Genomic DNA, 19,303 nt, shown 5'->3' with positions numbered 1-19,303 from the left:
GAAGAACATTAGAGAATAGAGGGAGTAATATCTTTAGTTATTATACAATTTATTAAACTATATATATTAAGAAAAATTCAACAATATTTTATAGGACAATATTTTTTGTTAAAGATAGTTAACTAACAAAGTACTAAGCAAAACATATAAATAGTGTAAAAGTCAAATTGTAATCATCGTAGAATTGTGTTCAGTTCAAAATTTAAACATTTCATGTAGTTTTGTTTTATTTATATTAAAATGTAATATTTTAACATTATTAGATAGAAAAACAAAACATTAAAATGAAATTTCCTTTTATTTCAACTTTCTCCATCCACTCAATTCATCAAAGTAAAAAAGCAAGAAACCTAAAATCTAATCAATAATCTTAACAATTAAAAGGTCTCTTTATACAATGGCTAACTAGCATTTAGTAGTTTAAAATAAATATATTTATTTAAACATGGTTGTTCTTTTACTCTTTTTGTCTCCATTTGGCCCCATAACTCGACTAATCATGCTCAATGCACTCTCCAATTACACTTTTTGACAATGTTGCTATCAATGTTTTGGCTTTTTCATCATTCTAAATCACAACATCCTTCCATAATTCATGTCACTTTAATTTTGTTAATGGGATTTTTATAGTTTAATTCCCTTTTTAAATTAAGCCATTTATTATTTGTATTTTTATGAGGGTATTCCGTCCTATTTAGCTGAAATGTCTAATTTAATTAGGCATATTTGCTAGTGTATTATTTTTATCTAATATTTATAATAATTGACTTATCCAACCAACTTAAAAACTAATAAAATAATTAAAATTTTTAGTTGATCAAATAAACTAATCAAAAAGGTTAATAATTAATAACCATTTATCAAACAACTCATTAGGTTTAAACTTTAATTGTTAAAATATAGATCATATAGTAGTAATTGGAGTGAAATAATTGCTTTGACTTTCCGCAGTTAACGTGATCTTCATATTAGTGCATGATTGTTGATAGGTCCTATATATACTCCTATTGTACAAATCTTGGGGTGTCATTAAATTTTTTTACATTATATATTTATATAAAAATTATTCAATATTCAGTGCTCAAAGTCGCTTATAGCAACTCATTTTCTCCTCTTCCTAAACATTTTTCTCTTTTAAAAATAAAAACGCAATTAATGGACAAATTATTTGTCCCTATTTACTTAAAAGCTAAAATTAGTAAAATTAGCACCGGGATAATTAATGTGAAATAGTGGCGAAAGATACACTAGCACAACACCTATAAAGTTACACTTAAATAAAGATATTTAAAATCATAGTCCAGGTTTACTACACATGATTTTACTGATTTTCATTGGTTATAACTGATTGAAACCGATTTTAGTTATAAACTATAATTAAAGGGTAAAGGTAAAAGATACTCAAAGTATCACGCACAAGGCAAGGTCCGTGTGGGGGATTTTTCTTTTTCCTGAAATTTTTATTAATTGAAATTAATTTTTACTGATTATAACTACTTATTATGACTGTTTTTTACGTATTAAAATTGATTAAAACTTATTTTTACCGATTACTTATTTTGTAAGTAAATTAAACATAACCTTAATCACAATTTTTTTTCCACATTTGAACCAAATGAAGTGTAATCTTAGAGTAAATGATGCATTGAGTAATAAAATAGTTCACTATAGAGGAGCAATACATCCCTAGTCCTACTGATCATTGTGCAAACAACAAAAGTTTTTATAGCCTTACTTGCAAAACAAAATCAGTTTAAATACTATTGTGATTGTCTCGAATTATATTTCAGTTGCAATTAAAAATACAACGAACAATATTTTACATTGCGTATATGCAGATAATATTTTTTAGTGTTAAGTTATGATTGATAAATTTTTTTTGCTTTTTCACTTTAATTAAGCACTAAATTAATACAACAATGCCTTATCTGGTAAAAATTTATAGCTTCTGCCAATTATTGGCCCTTTTCCTCTACTTGTCCCAATTTGGTCTTTGGAGCCAAAAGATTACAAAAAAAATGAATAAACAGTATTAGTTCTATTAATGATGAAGACGAAATGAATGCCAAATTTTAGGGGACCAATTAAAGATCTAGGGATCCCACAACATGGGTAACAGGCACCCAATATTTGGCTCAGGTCACTCTCAGTCATCACACATACATATCTTACAAATTTTAAATAATAACAGTTATTTGCAAATAATTAAAAAATAAAATATATTTATAATATTTAAATAAATAAAATAAAATTTCAGAAGCCCTTCTATAATGAAAACACATAAGGGTTTTATCACTTTCTTAAATAACCGTTAGTTTTTACTTATTCATCCTCTAAATATTTAATAATTTTAATCTAATTAAATGTAGCATGTTTACTAAAAAAAATTAAATGTATTATTTTTTCCAACGCAATTTACTAATAACTTTTAGTTTATTATTTAATTTATCTAAAATTGAAATAGTGTATCGACAAATATGCAAAATTAAATGAAATATTTAATTAAAATAGGCAGGATTATATATTTTGAAGTTAGAGTAAAAATAATTTCGAGCTATACATAATTACACATGGTACATTAATTTGATTTTGAATTTGAAATAATATCAAATTTGAAATTGTGAGTAATTAGTAGTAAGTCTCAATTAAGTCACACGACCGCACGATATTGTTAAAATAATTACATTAAATTATGCCGGTGAGATATACCTCTAAATGAATTCAACTCAAAATCGAATGATTTCGTTTTACATTTTACAATTTATGAGTATAAATAGCAGGGGTGCTAAAAAAAATTGACTCCACATTTAGAATTATTATCATTATCATTACTAATAGTTTTGTATTATATGGAGTACAGGGCGAATTTAAGATATTATTTTAAGATGGTTCGAACATTACTTTTATATGTTATCCGACTTAATATTCATTGAATTTTTATCAAATGATCTAATCCATAATGTATGCAAGTCCAAAACTATTAATTCTTTTATAGAGCAAATCTTCTAGAAGATCGTCTCATGAAGATACAACTCGGAGAAGCAGCAAGTCTTGCAAGAAATGACAGTTTAATGGGCCGTTTTTGGTTTGGGCCAAGTCAGATGTTGAAAATACTTCACATGTAAGACAAGATCCCACATCGCTAAAATAGTGGATTGTGGACTTGCATATATATTGGGCGAGCTAATCTTCCTATTACCATATGGTTTTGGGAAACAATGAACCTCACCAAGTATATGTACAAGTCAACGCTCTTAACTCGTGGGTTTGTGGGCCCAAGTCCACGGGTGTCCCGTGTCCACATGAGTGGGCCATGATGAGATTATGTGACGAATTGTCACGGCCTAATATGGTATCAGAGCCGAAGGTGGTTCCTGATATGATGTAGCTCACATGTGAGGTGGAGTGTTGAAAATACTTCACATGTAAGACAAGATCCCACATCGCTAAAATAATGGATTGTAGACTTGCATATATATTGGGCGAGCTAATCTTCCTATTACTATATGGTTTTGGGAAACAATGAACCTCACCAAGTATATGTGCAAGTCAACGCTCTTAACTCGTGGGTTTGTGAGCCCAAGTCCACGGGTGTCCCGTGTCCACATGAGTGGGCCATGGTGAGATTATGTGACGAATTGTCACGGCCTAATATGGTATCAGAGCCGAAGGTGGTTCCTGGTATGATGTGGCTCACATGTGAGGTGGAGTGTTGAAAATACTTCACATGTAAGACAAGATCCCACATCGCTAAAATAGTGGATTGTGGACTTGCATATATATTGGACGAGCTAATCTTCCTATTACCATATGGTTTTGGGAAACAATGAACCTCACCAAGTATATGTGCAAGTCAACGCTCTTGACTCGTGGGTTTGTGGGCCCAAGTCCACGGATATCCTGTGTCCACATGAGTGGGCCACGGTGAGATTATGTGACGAATTGTCACGGCCTAATAATCTTTGCATATTTTTACATGGGCTGCGTTGGATTATTTTTCTCATATAAAATCTTCGATTAACTGAGTTTACCTAACTTATGAAAGGATTCTAGTATTTTACACACTACAACTCTATATTCACTTGCTTTCCAAATTACCGATAAATTTTGTTACGTGTTAATGATAAATAAAAACAAAATAATAGTGGAAATAAAATAATAGTGGATAAGTAAAAACAGTAGGTAAATAGAATACATCTTTACACTATAAATATACAACTCTTTTAATTCGATTGTTAATTTCAATATATTCAAGAGTATAAACAGTGAATTGGAAACATATCAAAACAAAATAAGTTTTTTTATTGTGATTATAAATCTACGAGTAATATAGGGAAGGAAAAAATATAATATTAATGGAGAAATTATGTGTAAAAGCAGAAAACTTAAACTATAATATTAGTTTGAAAATGTTTTATATTGATCATAATTATAATACATTTCCTTATACTATAGATATGGGAGAACTATTAAGCTAACTTGATTGAAATAAAACACCATGTTAAAATCATTTTTAAAATGTCAATATCAGAACATTTTACCTTATGGCTGATTATATTTAGCACTATATAAAAAAAACTTTCACGATATATTATATCTTTGAGCCCATATTCATAAAATATTTGCATGAATCTCTGACCTAAAAACATGATGAATTATCGTTAAAGAAAATAACAACATTATATTCTCAAAAATTATCTTCAAACCTTAATATCAATACGAAATCTTAGCCTTGTAGTTACTTCCTACCCCAAGTAGATTATATCTTAGTACAATCTTTTACACGATTTTTGAAAACCTAAATTTCCGAGAATCATTAACTTTCAAGTAGTTGCATGATTTATAATTAGATATTATATGAGCATCATAATCATATATTGTAGTTACAACTTGAGTATCACTCTAAGTCGAAAAAAATAATAAACACTATATAATATGTATATTCTCTTTAATTTAAATTCTGATATAAAATATTTTTATATTGAAGTTCATTATTGAAGTATAAATCGGCAATCTTTCTTTACAACTTTAAGTATCATTTAAATCTAAACTATTTTTTTAGTTGATTCAAATCTAAAATTTAATTTCAAAAATTTTAAATGTATAAACTTGAAAGCTTCATTCATAATTATGTAAAATTTATCAGAAAAATTTTGTAAAATAATATAAATAAAAAAAAGAAATTGTAAAATTTAATAATATAATATAATATCATTGACTTGTTGATATGAAAGTTGAAAAAGCAAAAATATGAATTAATCACGAGAAATTAAACCATGTTCAAATAATTAGACTTCACCTCTTTCTATTTCATTTCCCTGTTTTCTCTTTCTCTTTCCTCCGAAAACTAATCTTTCCCGACTTATCATCCCTGTCTTCACCTGTTATCTCGATCGATCTCCTTTTAACTCAACCTCCGGTGGCCGTGAAAATTCTCCGGAGCTTACGCAGTTGTTACTTGTCAGCTTGCATTCGTTTTATTCGGATGAAACATTGAAAATTTTGATATAAAGTTGCCCTAATTTATACATCTCCATTTCCGGTAATTTTTAAATTCGATTTCATTGTTGATGTTTTATCGGTATTACTTTGCACTAAATTGTGAATACATTGCTTGTTTGGATGAGAATTTTGGAAGGAAATGGCAGGGGATCCGGGTCAGGATCCGGAAAAAGGGAATGATGTGATGAGAATTTGTATGTTAACATATTAAATGATTGTTTAGTTACTTTGATTGCAAAAGTTTTGTTTGTCAACGTTAGCGAGGACGATGTTGCATTTTTATGTGTAGAATTGTATGTATTTAGATTTGCCTATAGTTGCGTTTTATAATCAAAGTCAGTATACAATTGTATTTGATTAGAATTTGTATGTTAAAGTAATTGGAACGACTGTTTAGTCACTGTGATTGCAAAAGATTTGTATGTGGATGTTAGCAAGGATGCTGTTGTATCTTTTATATTATGTTATGTGAATAATTGTATATAGTCGGTTTATTTTATAATAGCATTTTGTAATTATTTAATTTGCAATTGTATGTATGTGATTTGTAACTGTAATCGATATGATTTGTAATTGAAGTCAATCCACAATTGTATGTAGTCGATTAGAGTCGATGATGGGAGCGTGAGGATTGGTCTTACACTCTATTAAACACAAGCCTATGACCTTTTGAATTTATTTTACTCTCACTTCTATGTCATTGTACTTTAGTGTTGGTCCGTGAAGTCTTAAATGTAAATCTTTGTATCCGCTCATACCTGTTATTTGCAAATCACGACCAGGCATATGAACAATAGCATTGAGCAAAAAGACCAGATTGTCATAAAGAAACTTATGGTTCACATATCTGGTTATTAACTAGGATTTTTCCATCCCTTTATAACTTTACCACTAACGAACAAGTGACGCGAGTCACAATCAATATGGCTGCTTGATAAAACCTTGCAGCATGAATTGTCGATATTTCTTTGGTAATTGTATTTTGATGTTGAGATGTTATCTTACGCGAAGTAATGGATTGTTTTGGTGCCTTATCTGTTTTCTAGAAATATCATTTTGTAGTTTTTATGTACAATGTTGATTGCGTCAGAAGTCTTGAACCGATTTGTGATTTTTGCTTTGTAGCTCAGTGATTTTAGTCACTTTGGCAGAAAAATGAACATCAACACAGAGGAAGACATGAAGCCGGATGGGAGTGCAAGCTCATCTGCTTTACATATTGAAGTGAATGGTATTGAGAGGGAGTCAAAATTGGAATTATTTGGTTTTGATTCTCTTGTGAATATCTTAGGTCTTCGAAGGTACAATTTACCTCCCTTTGTATATCTTTCTTGAGTTTTCTTCTGATTCCTCTCTAAAATGTACCGCACTGGGTTCATAATTTTTGTGAATAAAAAATGAAGCCGCAAATCAAGAACATGGTATTAATGGGATTAAGTAAAATGTTTGTGAAAAGCTATTCGAGAAGCTTGTTCTCTGCCATGAGTCGTAAAACTCATTAAAATATTTCTGAACAATACTTTCCCCCATTCTCCCAATCTGTTTGTAGGCTCATATCTGTATGGCCTTGTTTACAATATTATCTCTGCTATAATTGAAATTTCAACTACAAGTTCTGCTATATAATATTCAATTCTAGAAGATTTTGACACTATCTAGCATATTATGATATCTGCCACCACATGTGTACTGCTTCTTTTCTTTGCTTGCATCTTTATTCATTTCAGGTAGCATGGAACACAATTTTCCATCTATTAATTACACTTAAACAATCTTATTCTATCTATTAAACAATGTTCTTTTCCTGTGTGTATTGTGCTATGAATTAAAGACTTTTGAAAGCGATTGGAAATGTGTGGTACTTGTAAGAGTGTATGGTATGGCAGTTAGATTTAGACCATGAATTAGATGCATTTAGTTTCCTTGATCAGCATTTGGAAAATGCGTCCTGAGGCTTTATTGGGGTTGTAAGCCTGCAATTGCAGCATGTTTTCGCATATAGGATTTTTAAATTTTAACTTTGCGTGACACTGATGAGTGAAAGCTCCGTAGGCCTGGGCTTTAGAACTCTCTAGAATCATAGGACACCTTTTATCTTTTTATAGATAAATGGCACATTTAACAAAGTTTAGCACATATGTCTCAGTAAAATATCTCAAGTTAGGAAAGGTAAAGAGAGAGATGTTTGATGAGACATAAAATGAGCTTGAGGGTTCGTACTTCGTAATCATAAATTGTGTCGTAGACTCACTAAGGATCTAAAGTTCTCTGTCTCTTTTCTAATTGGTAATGTTGACTCCTTGAGGATAAATTGTCTTATCTTACTTTTGTAAATGAGGGAACGGTTTATTCATCTTTAGCCGTTCTTTGGGCTAGGTAGACTCCATGCATTTCACGAGATGTTTATTTGAACTTTTTGCCCCTTTTATAAACACTGGACATTCTATGTATTCCTTGTTGATTTTTATTTAAGAAAGTCAACCTGAATGTTAGTCATTCTAACATCAGTAACTTTGTTGTTCTGCGTTACATGAATTTAGCTTGGCAGAAGCTGGCGCTAATTTATCAAAAAAGATTTTCCACAGCATAATGCCTTTTGAGAAGAAAATAAGCTCCCTTTCGTTCTTTGATAATTTGTAAACGGTATGCCTGTATTTTGGGGCATGGGTGAGGATTACAATCACCAAACAGAATGTAGGGCTTATTTTTCCAGAATAAGCAAATCTAAATGTAAAATTGCTTGTAATCTCATTACTCATATCTGTTCTTTGGCCATTCACTTGCTTGGCTTTGACTTATTATCTTATCATAATGCTTCTTTTGAGTTTGATGTACTTTATTTTTTATAATCAATATAGATATAAAGGATGGTTAAGACATGAAATACAATTTATAAGCACACACTTGAGGAGTTGTGTTCTAAGGAGCCGTCTCCCTCTCCCAAAAATGAAAAAAGAAAAAAGCTAGAAGGATTTAAAGTAGGGATAAGAAAGCAAGTTGGCAGCCTTCAGAATTTTTTTTAGGCTTTTTCCATATACTTTTGTAGCTGTATATATGACTATTTTGCTTTAATGAAGTTTGTAGCATAGCATGTTACTTCATTTTAGGTCTAATTTTTTGTTAGTTTCTTAAATTTAGGAAAAATTGATTTGTGTCTCATGATTTAATTTTCAGTATGACTGGAGAACAGAATAATGCACCGTCTAGTCCTAGAGATGGAGAGGATGTCTCTATCATACTCGAGCGCCCAAAGGTATGCTGGTTTTTACTAAAATTTTTAATTTAACTTGTGGATTTTCTATACTCTTATGCTTATAATTTTGTTGAATTTCGAATTTTGAGCCATAAGATTTTTTTAAAATTTTGGTTATAATTACCCTTGCCCGTGAGAGTGTTATTGCTTTTCAGGAAATGTTGATTACCCTTTGTAACCCGTTGATGTGTAATTTTTGTACAGGCTTCTGATGTTAAACTTGGAACTTTGATGGGTGTTTTTTTGCCATGCTTGCAAAATATATTGGGGATCATATATTACATTCGATTTACTTGGTAATTTGCTAATTACTTCTGTTGTTTTTTTGTCATTATGGAGTTCTTGTTTATCATTCTGCATTTTTGTATTTTGAAAGGGGATTCTGACTTAAAGCGTTTATGGTTTAACATGGTTTGTGAAATTTGAAGAACTTGAGGGAACATTTCATTGGTCTGAAATTTTATTGTCTTGGCTAAAATTAAGTCTTGGGAGGAACGTTGGGCTGGGGAGATGCCTTTTTGTTTTCTACCTTGTCAATTAACCAACACTCACCAAATTGGAGGAATGGAAAAAATGAGGTGAAAGAGAGGGAAGGAAAAATGTTCTCCTCCAGCTTTGGGTACAAGTCCAAAAGCGATGATGTGGGAAGGAGAAGGAAATGATACAATCTGATCTTGGATGGGCAAGGGGAACGAAAAATTGTACCAGTTGTGCCATGCAATTCATTTAGATCATGTGCCTCTATTGCTACCTTCACGGCCATTGAATAGAGAGAGAATATGTTGAATAATGAAAAGTACCTAGATACGAGAGGGAGAGAGAGAGAGTGAGAATAAAATAAGGGGAGTTTTGATTATCTTAAAACATTTTATTGAGGACAGACAAAGGATGTCTGTTCAAATATTTTGAATGTTGGATCCTTTTCTTTCTTAAACTATGAAAGAGAAAGTTCTCCATTTTCCTCCTTTATGTCTCTTTCTTAAACGTATACCCATCCTTTGTATTCGCTTTTTTTTTCCCACTCGAATTCTTGCTCACAGAAAAAGCTTTTCAAGGGTTTAGTGACTTTTATCATTTCATGAAGCTCTCATTTTCGTCTAAAATGAGTGAAGTACTTGCATTTTTACTTGTCGTCTGTGATGGAGCCTTGGCGGGCATAGATTAAAAATGAGACCCTTCCATGACATAATGACCACTTTATTCTTTACATAATCTTAGTCTTCTGCCTTGGTTATAAGGAGTCTCAGAAGGAAATATAGTTGTTTTGTGGTTGCACTTTTGTTTCCGGAGTAGATTGTCTGCTTTTATTGGGATTTTTTTGTTGTGTAAGTGGTTTCTAATGGAGCATCTAATTGACAAATGATTGGAGTACGTTTTTTCAAGTTTTTTTTATGTGTTCTATCCTTGTCTGGCTTGGCTGCTTTTGACATTTTGAGTCAATTCTCTTTTTTTTCTTAATCTTGTTCAAATTACAGGATTGTTGGTATGGCAGGCGTAGGTGAGTCCTTGTTTCTTGTAGCATTTTGCTGCTCGTGCACATTCTTGACAGCCGTATCATTAAGTGCAATTGCGACAAATGGTGCTATGAAGGTAAAATCAATTCTGCTACTGTAAAAAGCGAATTTTGTCATATAGAAAAGATGATGTGAGAAAAGGTTTTGTTATATTTCTTGGTCGTTGAGGAACTTGTTCATGTATATTTTTTGGTAGTTTTTGAACAAAAACGTCCGACACTAAGGGTTAATCTTATTTTAGTGTTTGAGTGGAGATGATTGCGTAATTAAAAATCATACTATCGAGGACTCAACAATTCACTTGGATGAGGGACTAGGTAGTGGACACAACGTGAAGTCCTGAACTTCAACCCACAACCCTTCAGAGTTAACTTTAAAGTAATTTGAGGTGAGCAAGAGTGGCCCGTTGAATAATTGACTCGAATGGACACAAAACCCGTAGTTAAACCGATTTTGGAACATTAAGAAGTGAAATCACGACCCATTCTTCTATCAATTTAATTTTGAGTTAGAGCAATTTTGAAGTAATTGGTTTTTCTATATTGTAAGACTGAAGTGTTAACTAAACCCATATTTGACTTGAATCAAATGGTAATCAACCTACTTTGAATCGTTGAATGTTGTTCAGTGTGATCAACGTGTATGTATGTAACTTAAACCATTCATTCAAGTTATCTTTAAATTGTTGGTCTGGTGGACGTTTGGCTCAACTTGGATCCAATCTAATCCACCAATTTGCCAGTCTTGCTCTTTTGATCTTGAGCAATGGTTGTTCATTTTATAACTTGATGTTTGTATTGTATTGAGATAATCTTAGATAATTAGTTTGCTAGTAGTTTCTTGATGTTTGCTGAATCATTTTTGTTCCTTTATGCAATTAAAGAGACATTTACTCTGTACATGCAGATATTTGCATGCATCTTATTTTTTTTGGGAATTCTTCTTATAAGAATCAGGCTCATTTGTCTCTTGCAGGGTGGGGGACCATACTATCTCATTGGCCGTGCTCTTGGTCCAGAAGTTGGTGTCAGTATAGGGCTGTGTTTCTTCCTTGGCACTGCAGTAGCTGCAGCTCTGTGAGTTTTCCAAAGAACTTTATCATGTTACATATTTCTGTTTATTTTGTTGTGTTTTTGACAATGCAATTAGTAAACAGTGTTTCAGTGGCTTTTGGGTATATTTTACATGTTTCTCTTTCTCCACCCAGTTATGTGTTGGGAGCTGTTGAAACATTCCTTAGTGCTGTGCCACACGCTGGAATTTTTACAGGTATTTATTGTGGGATGGTATATGCCTTTACATTTCATAGGTTATTTCAAGATCAGTACATTATTGTTTTGCTTGATATGTATGCTTCATAAGGATGATAATTGATGCTGATTTTTATTTTCTTGAAAATATGATATTGGACTGGTGGACTTGAATCGCAAGTTGGGTGTACACTTGGGTTGATGTTTTTTTTCCTTTTGGGGGGGGGGGGGGGGGAGTGGGGTGAGAGGCCTACCTCGGAGGCCATGTATAATATTATATCTGTTCTTTTTGTTTGTCCATGTCACAATAGCTACATAATTACAATGTGAAGGAAATGTTAAAAAGATGTAAGTCAGGAAGAAGAATGAGTTGTAAGAGAAACATGTTTGACAAATGAGTAGAGAAGTGTGGATTAATTGGAGACAAGTGTATAACAAACAGGAAAGATTCCTATGTAGACAAAATAAAAAGAAATGAACAGACTGGCTGAATTTGGCAATAAAAGATGGTGGTCAGCTTTAGGAGCAGGTTCAAGACAGGTGTTAGTGCCTAGGGTTATAGAGGAGATACATATTGGAAATGTCATCATCTTTTATGGTTCGTTTGTTGTTGCTCTTTTGAGGGATAGAGTGGGGACAAATATATCTCCTGTGTACGTTTTGATGAAATTTACTATTATTTATCACTTACAGAAACATTCACTTACCCCAATGTTTGCTTTCATCTAGAATTCTACCTAGGTGGGATTAGTGGGTCTGATTGCACAACCTTACCCTTGTAAAAACAAAAAGGCTAGGCTGTTCCCATTGACCTTTCATAGCAAACATCATTGTCAACTTTGCATTATACTTGTTTTAAAGAGCCATTTCTAGTTCATTACAATCTAAAACCAAAGAACTATAAATCTTTGGCTTCCATCAAAATTTATTTATCATGACACTAAATCGCAAAATATAAGGATTTAAGCAAATTTATGCGTGAAAAAAGTTTATTAAGAAATCGGTAAATGTACCAGTGTTATTTCTCTAATTCATCTTTGTTTTTGCATTGTCCAATTATTTGAGTTTGACAAAAATCACCTCTTGCTGTCACTTTTTTTTTTGCCAAAAGATATATAATTCAGAATTTTAGATAATTTTCTTAATCATCTGCAAATTTATGATTGGGGGCATTGTCTTTTTGTGCAGAAACCATAACAAAGGTGAATGGCACAACAGTCAGTCCTATACACCAACCAAGTGTACATGATTTGCAAATTTATGGGATCGTTGTGACAATCATCCTCTGTTTTATCGTTTTTGGTGGTGTAAAGATGATCAATCGAGTTGCACCTGCTTTTCTCATACCAGTTTTGTTCTCAGTTTTATGCATATTTATTGGAATTTTTGCATCTGGACTAGACAAGCCTGCTGGTGAGCGAGTTTTGTAGTTACTTGTTTTTATAACATATTTTTATTCCTGTCACCAAAAAGATAGTTGGATATTATAAAAGACTTGGTCTGCACCAGGATATTATAGATCATACAGGAGAGCTCATCCCAAAAGACTAATCTTGTATGTGAGAGCCCATTTGATCTATAAATCCCTTATTAGCTGCCCATACGACCAATATGAGGTGAAAGTGTCCATTTACTCTATGAACCACACATTAGTTGTCCATACAACTGATCTGAGACAAAGTCCCATAACCTTAAAATCGCCTCAAATTCATTCAATTTCATTCGTACCCCTTAAGGCTTAATGTCCTTGTTAATCATAGCTAAGTTGTTCACGACTGGCTTAACCAAGGCCACCACTCCGAGTCAGCTCTGATACCATTGTTATAGATTAAACGAGAGAACTCAACCAAATGACTCGCTTGTAGGTGAGAGAGCCCATTCATTTTATAAACCCCACATTAGCTGCACATACAATTGATGTGGGACAAAGTCCCACAGCCTTGTGATGGCATTAAATCCATTCCATTACATAAAGATATCTAGCATTAAAATAGTGTTTTGGAAAGTGCACAAACTGAAAATGTTGCAAGCTTCCAAGACAGAAGTATATGTATGCATGTGTCCATTTATTTGCCCGTGTGCTGCATGGATGCTTGGACATGTAGTGTCTTTAAGGCAATGACACATTTTTAGCTTACACAGCTTCTTTTTTTTCCTTTGTTTGCGGGAATGGGCACCTTTAATTTCTGAAAACAGAGGGAATTACTGGCTTGAGGTTAAAGACATTCAAAGACAACTGGAGTTCTGCTTATCAAATGACTAATGAAGCTGGAATACCTGATCCCAATGGATCAGTTTACTGGAGTTTTAAGTAAGCTTTTGTATACTGGTTCTATATTTTTTTTCTAATTCTGGTGTGCATTCTCATGTTAATTAGTTGATGCTACATTTGTGATTTGTTTCTTTTGCCTTTTTAACTGGTCATATAGATATATTTGTGAATTTTTGTGCCGTTTTTTAATATGTGAACTAAGGAAGATACCTTCTAGTAGTGTTTTTTGTATACCATGTGATTTCCAGGTTGAACTTTCCATGTAATGAGCATGTTTGTTGTAAATGTAATCCTTTTTATAGATAAAATTATCTTGCTGATTTATCAATTTATGGTGTAAAGGTAATCCTAATCTTTGATTGTATCAAACATTATCTATTTATCTTGCTGATTCATTTATATAGTATGAACCAGAGGAGAAATTCTGTTGAACTGTAACACATTCTCTTCAATTCTGAATATATCTGGATGGTTTGTTTTCTTTTCTTTGTTACTGCTTTTGGTCAATGCATGTACATCTGAAGGAAGGTGACTTGAGTGTTATTGATGTTACGAAGACTTTAATAAATGCTTCCCCTTTTCCTTTTTCACAATCTTGGTTACGAAATCATATATTTTTGGAAGAACTGTTGGGTAATATCTTATTTGATTTTGCAGTGCATTGGTTGGTCTTTTCTTTCCTGCTGTTACTGGTATCATGGCTGGTTCAAATCGTTCTGCTCAATTGAAAGATACTCAGCGTTCAATCCCTATTGGAACATTGGCATCACAACTGGCAACCACTGGTTTATATCTGATCTCAGTTTTAATGTTTGGTGCTTTTGCTACCAGGCAAAAGCTTCTAACTGACAGGTTTGTGATTCTGCACTTTTATGAAGCTTTTGCTCTATTATCTATATCTTCTGATCTTTAGAATAATAGCAGGTGTCAGTGTATCTAATTGAGACATGGTTGGGCTTGGTACATTAGAGGCCTTTACTGTTAATGATGACTTTGCTTGTAGATTGGCTGGCTTGGTGGCACTGAACATACTGTCTTATATGTTGGATCGACATTAAATATGTTTTCATATGTCATAAGTTAGTCTAGATTATGGCATTTTCCTAGGTTAGTCTTGGATTCTTGACAAGTTCCTATAAAGAAGTCACATGGGGAACATCCTGTTTATTTATGATGGAGATGTAGCATGTTAATTGTCATTAAAGGATTACTACAAAGCCTATTATTTTGATATAATCTCCTTTCAGGTTTATTTTGAATAGCACCTTAATTACACTTGTTTGAGGAAAAAAAGGCCTATCATCTTGCTGTAAATAGGATTTCGCAATTTGCATGACACTTCTCTGTAAATGGGATGTTGATGTCAATAATTCGATGCATTGTTACATCTGTTTTCATCACAGGTTACTCACAGCAACAGTTGCTTGGCCTTTCCCGGTGATAATTTATGTGGGCATTATACTTTCAACCTTGGGTGCTGCACTCCAGAGTTTAACAGGGGCCCCACGCCTGTTAGCAGCAATTGCGAACGATGATATTTTGCCCGTTCTTAATTACTTTAAGGCAGCAGATGGGAGTGAGCCACATCTTGCTACCCTCTTTACTGCCTTCATTTGTCTTGGGTGTGTTGTGATTGGGAATCTGGATCTTATTTCTCCCACTGTCACTATGTTTTACCTACTGTGTTATGCGGGTGTAAATTTATCCTGCTTTCTTCTGGACCTTCTTGATGCTCCTAGCTGGCGTCCACGATGGAAATTTCACCACTGGAGTCTCTCACTCGTTGGTGCATCTATTTGCATAGGTACACTTTGTTTATTACTACTTTCTTTTTTATGATGCACTATATGGTTATTAATCCTTCGATAAAATTTATAGTTAGGAACATGTGTTTATAATTATAAAGGGAGCCAGGCTTTTATGAAATTGAGATATGGGGTGCTATAATTACTTTCCTTTGAAGTATTTATACCTGATTTAATAAACATTTATGAGGGTTTAATTGGGATGTCTGAAGGTTTAAATTTTACTGGTTAAACCCCATCCTCCCCAATTGGGGCTGGTATGAGTTTGAATTTGATGGTTAGTGGGTGGATATGGTTGTGAAAAATCTTATCTACCACACACCATGGGTAGTGGGTAGGTGGTGGATATGGCCGTATGGATATGAGGGAGGGCATACCGCTCTCACCCGCTCATTTTGCCATCCCTTTTTTCCTACCATTGATCAGAAGTACTGCAATCATTAACGGCTTAATGCCAGTTTTTTTCACCAGCAACTAAAACGTTTTCTGCATATGAAGGAATTTTGTGAAAGAGAGTATATACTATTTACTGTTTAGTAAACTGAGAGATAACTAGATTAGCAAATTTGTGTGAACAAGTAGTAAAGTACCCGCTTGTCGTGAATAAACATAGTGATCTATTTGCTAGTTGCTACTACTAATTGGACAATAGGTAGATCTGGTTTCAGGACAGCTGCATCATGGAAATGTATTTCGGATGCAGGTAGGCCACATGTGTCCAGTTTTAGCAAGTCCGAAACAAGTAAATATGATTAAATGATCACAGAAATGTGAATGGTTGGATGGTGAAAGCTTCCTCGTACAATATTTATCTTCTCTTCAATCGATACATTTGCTTTTATAGCGAGGTTTTCCCATCAACCCTATAACCCAACTTTCTGTCATGCATATACACCATAAGTTTAAGTAAATAACAACTACATGAATGCATTTATTTTTGTAAGAAACAATCTCTCGTTTTGATTTCTTGTGGTTCATATGGCTGACACCATATTGTTGGGATCAAGGTTTTGGCATTGTTGTATTTAATGTATTTATTCTATCCCATTCCAACTTTTCAACCTCCAACCCTAACTTTTCAACACCAAACCCTGCACTAACTGAAAAAGTGAGCCCAAACCCTTATGTGTCAACTCATTTGGACGGAGGGAGTGTATATTTTTATTATATCATTGTGGATTGCTGTGAAGTAAAGTAAAAACTCAATTGTATCTCTTGATTCACTTCTGGCCTTTTAATGCAGTGATCATGTTCTTGATCTCGTGGTCATTCACTATTGTATCTCTTGCACTGGCGTGCCTTATATACAAATATGTGTGCATCAAGGGGAAGGCTGGAGATTGGGGTGATGGTTTCAAGAGTGCTTATTTTCAGCTTGCCCTTCGAAGCCTGCGTTCTCTTGGAGGTATTGGTTCTCTTCGTTTACTCTTCATTGCTATAATATCCTTATCAAAAATCAATATATGTGGAAAAGCAATGTAGTGTATAAGAGCCGAGTAAAATGGTTCAGTAATATTCAATATCCATTTAATTCCAGCACTCAGTCAATCTCATGGCCCTTTTTTTAGATCGTAGACATTGTTGATGCTTTTAGTACTATGCAGTGCTGCAATCAGACTTGCCTTACATTTATGAAACCTGACTTTCTAGAGTGATGGTTTCATTGAGGATCATGCTCCTAAGTCCTAACATGATTACTTACGAACTTCGTCCATTTTCAACTATATATTAATTTATTGCAATATTGTACTATTGGATTTGCTGAGGGCTTGAGGCTGGGCCATTTTAATTTATATGTTTTGACTTCTTTCCGTCGTGGAAAATGTGTCTTTTCAAGTTATGTGGTCTTCTCTCTGCAGACCAAAGCTTCTGTTGTTGGTTCGGTTTGTTAATGTTTTACTTTAATCAGAGAATCGGTCGCAAGTTGCTCCCCCTTGTAAAGTATATGGTGTCTTTTCTTACTCTTAACTCCTCCTCCCCCCGTCTCCTGTGAGAATTCGTGCACCTTGTGGTTGACTATTGAAAATACAGCAAATCAGGTACATGCAAAGAACTGGTATCCTATTCCTTTGATATTTTGTCGACCTTGGGGCAAGCTACCCGAGAATGTACCTTGCCATCCTAAACTAGCAGATTTCGCAAACTGCATGAAAAAGAAAGGCCGTGGAATGTCAATATTTGTCTCTATACTTGATGGGGACTATCTTGAAAGTGCTGAAGATGCCAAGATTGCCTGCCAGCAGTTGAGTACGTACATTGAATACAAACAGTGCGAAGGTGTTGCAGAAGTTGTGGTGGCTCCGGACATGTCTGCTGGCTTCCGTGGCATCATCCAAACCATGGGCCTTGGAAATCTTAAACCTAACATCGTGGTGATGCGTTATCCAGAAATTTGGCGCCGTGAAAACCTTATCGAAATTCCATCAACCTTTGTTGGAATAATTAATGACTGCATTGTAGCAAACAAGGCAGTTGTCATTGTCAAAGGCCTGGAGGAATGGCCTAATGAATTTCAACGGCAGTTTGGGACAATTGATCTGTATTGGATTGTACGAGATGGAGGTCTCATGCTGCTTCTCTCACAACTTCTCCTAACTAAGGAGAGCTTTGAGAATTGCAAGATTCAAGTTTTCTGCATAGCAGAGGAGGATTCTGATGTTGAAGGACTCAAAGCTGATGTAAAGAAATTTTTATACGATCTACGTATGCAGGCAGAAGTTATTGTTATTACAATAAAAACTTGGGATAATCAAGTAGATGGGTCGCAACCGGACGAGTCAATTGAAGCATTTACAGCTGCTCAGCGCCGAGTTGCTGATTACATGTCAAAGATGAAGGAAACGGCGGAGAGGGAAGGCACCCCTTTAATGGCTGACGGTAGGAATGTAATAGTGAACGAGCAACAAGTCGAGAAGTTTCTTTACACCACCTTGAAATTGAATTCCACTATGCTAAGATATTCGAGAATGGCTGCCGTTGTACTTGTTAGCTTACCGCCACCGCCTCTCAATCACCCATCGTATTTTTACATGGAATACCTGGATCTTTTGGTCGAAAATATTCCGAGGCTTTTAATTGTAAGAGGGTACAGGAAAGATGTAGTTACCTTGTTCACATAGTTTGACACCCAATTTTCTGCTGTGGGGTTCACATTTGATGTATACTGTAACGATCAGAAAACTTGAAACAAGAGACTTGTTCATAATTTCTTCGGTTTTGATAATTTTTTGTAGCTTAAATTTGTTAATCATTCTTTATATACACAAATTAAATATGTTTAGGCAGTTCAATTTTTTCTTGTCATCTAACTCCTAACATATCAGGGGGATATTGAAATCCAATCCACTTGAATTACTCACCAGCTTCAAATGACTTATGTTTTTTTCTTTGATACGATTTTGTAACTGATAGCGACATTTTCTCTCTCGTAATAGTTTTTTATGAGGAGCAAACATATCGTATAGGAAAAGTTCATCTTTTGATTTTCACTATGAAATTTGATTCATCATTTTGTGTTTTAATTTTTCTTTGGATATATTTTACTTATTTAACTTTTCATATGTTTGTGTTTTGTTAGTTTTGTGAGCAATGTTTGGCATGGACGGATAATATTTGTATTGCCATATTTTCTCATGGGCATATTCGATTGTCTCGTAGGAACCAATTACCAATTTAAGTATGAATGGAGACATGTAACTAATGTATTT

At 33.8% G+C, this 19,303-nt stretch overlaps 1 protein-coding gene across 4 annotated transcripts; it reads left to right on the top strand.

Annotated features, from left to right (window-relative positions):
- The first annotated feature begins 5,274 nt into the window (after positions 1–5,274).
- On the top strand, positions 5,275–18,819 carry LOC130800909 (cation-chloride cotransporter 1). 4 transcript variants are annotated; one of them, XM_057664640.1, is made up of 13 exons: positions 5,275–5,542; positions 6,654–6,803; positions 8,677–8,755; positions 8,960–9,051; positions 10,231–10,345; positions 11,245–11,345; positions 11,477–11,538; positions 12,708–12,932; positions 13,716–13,830; positions 14,449–14,643; positions 15,195–15,595; positions 16,840–17,001; positions 17,628–18,819. In XM_057664640.1, the coding sequence occupies exons 2-13, from the start codon at positions 6,658–6,660 to the stop codon at positions 18,713–18,715; spliced, it is 2,781 nt and encodes a 926-aa protein (XP_057520623.1). In that variant the 5' UTR covers positions 5,275–5,542; positions 6,654–6,657; the 3' UTR covers positions 18,716–18,819. The 4 variants fall into 4 exon arrangements, with proteins under 4 accessions (XP_057520623.1, XP_057520624.1, XP_057520622.1 ...); XM_057664641.1 differs by having other exon boundaries at positions 6,633–6,803; XM_057664639.1 differs by having other exon boundaries at positions 6,628–6,803.
- Positions 18,820–19,303: the final 484 nt, after the last annotated feature.

The sequence above is a fragment of the Amaranthus tricolor genome, chromosome 15, assembly GCF_026212465.1.
Source record: "Amaranthus tricolor cultivar Red isolate AtriRed21 chromosome 15, ASM2621246v1, whole genome shotgun sequence".
Classification (NCBI taxonomy): domain Eukaryota; kingdom Viridiplantae; phylum Streptophyta; class Magnoliopsida; order Caryophyllales; family Amaranthaceae; genus Amaranthus; species Amaranthus tricolor.
Note: the sequence above shows the minus strand (reverse complement) of the source record. Positions and strands in the feature narration are given on the sequence as shown.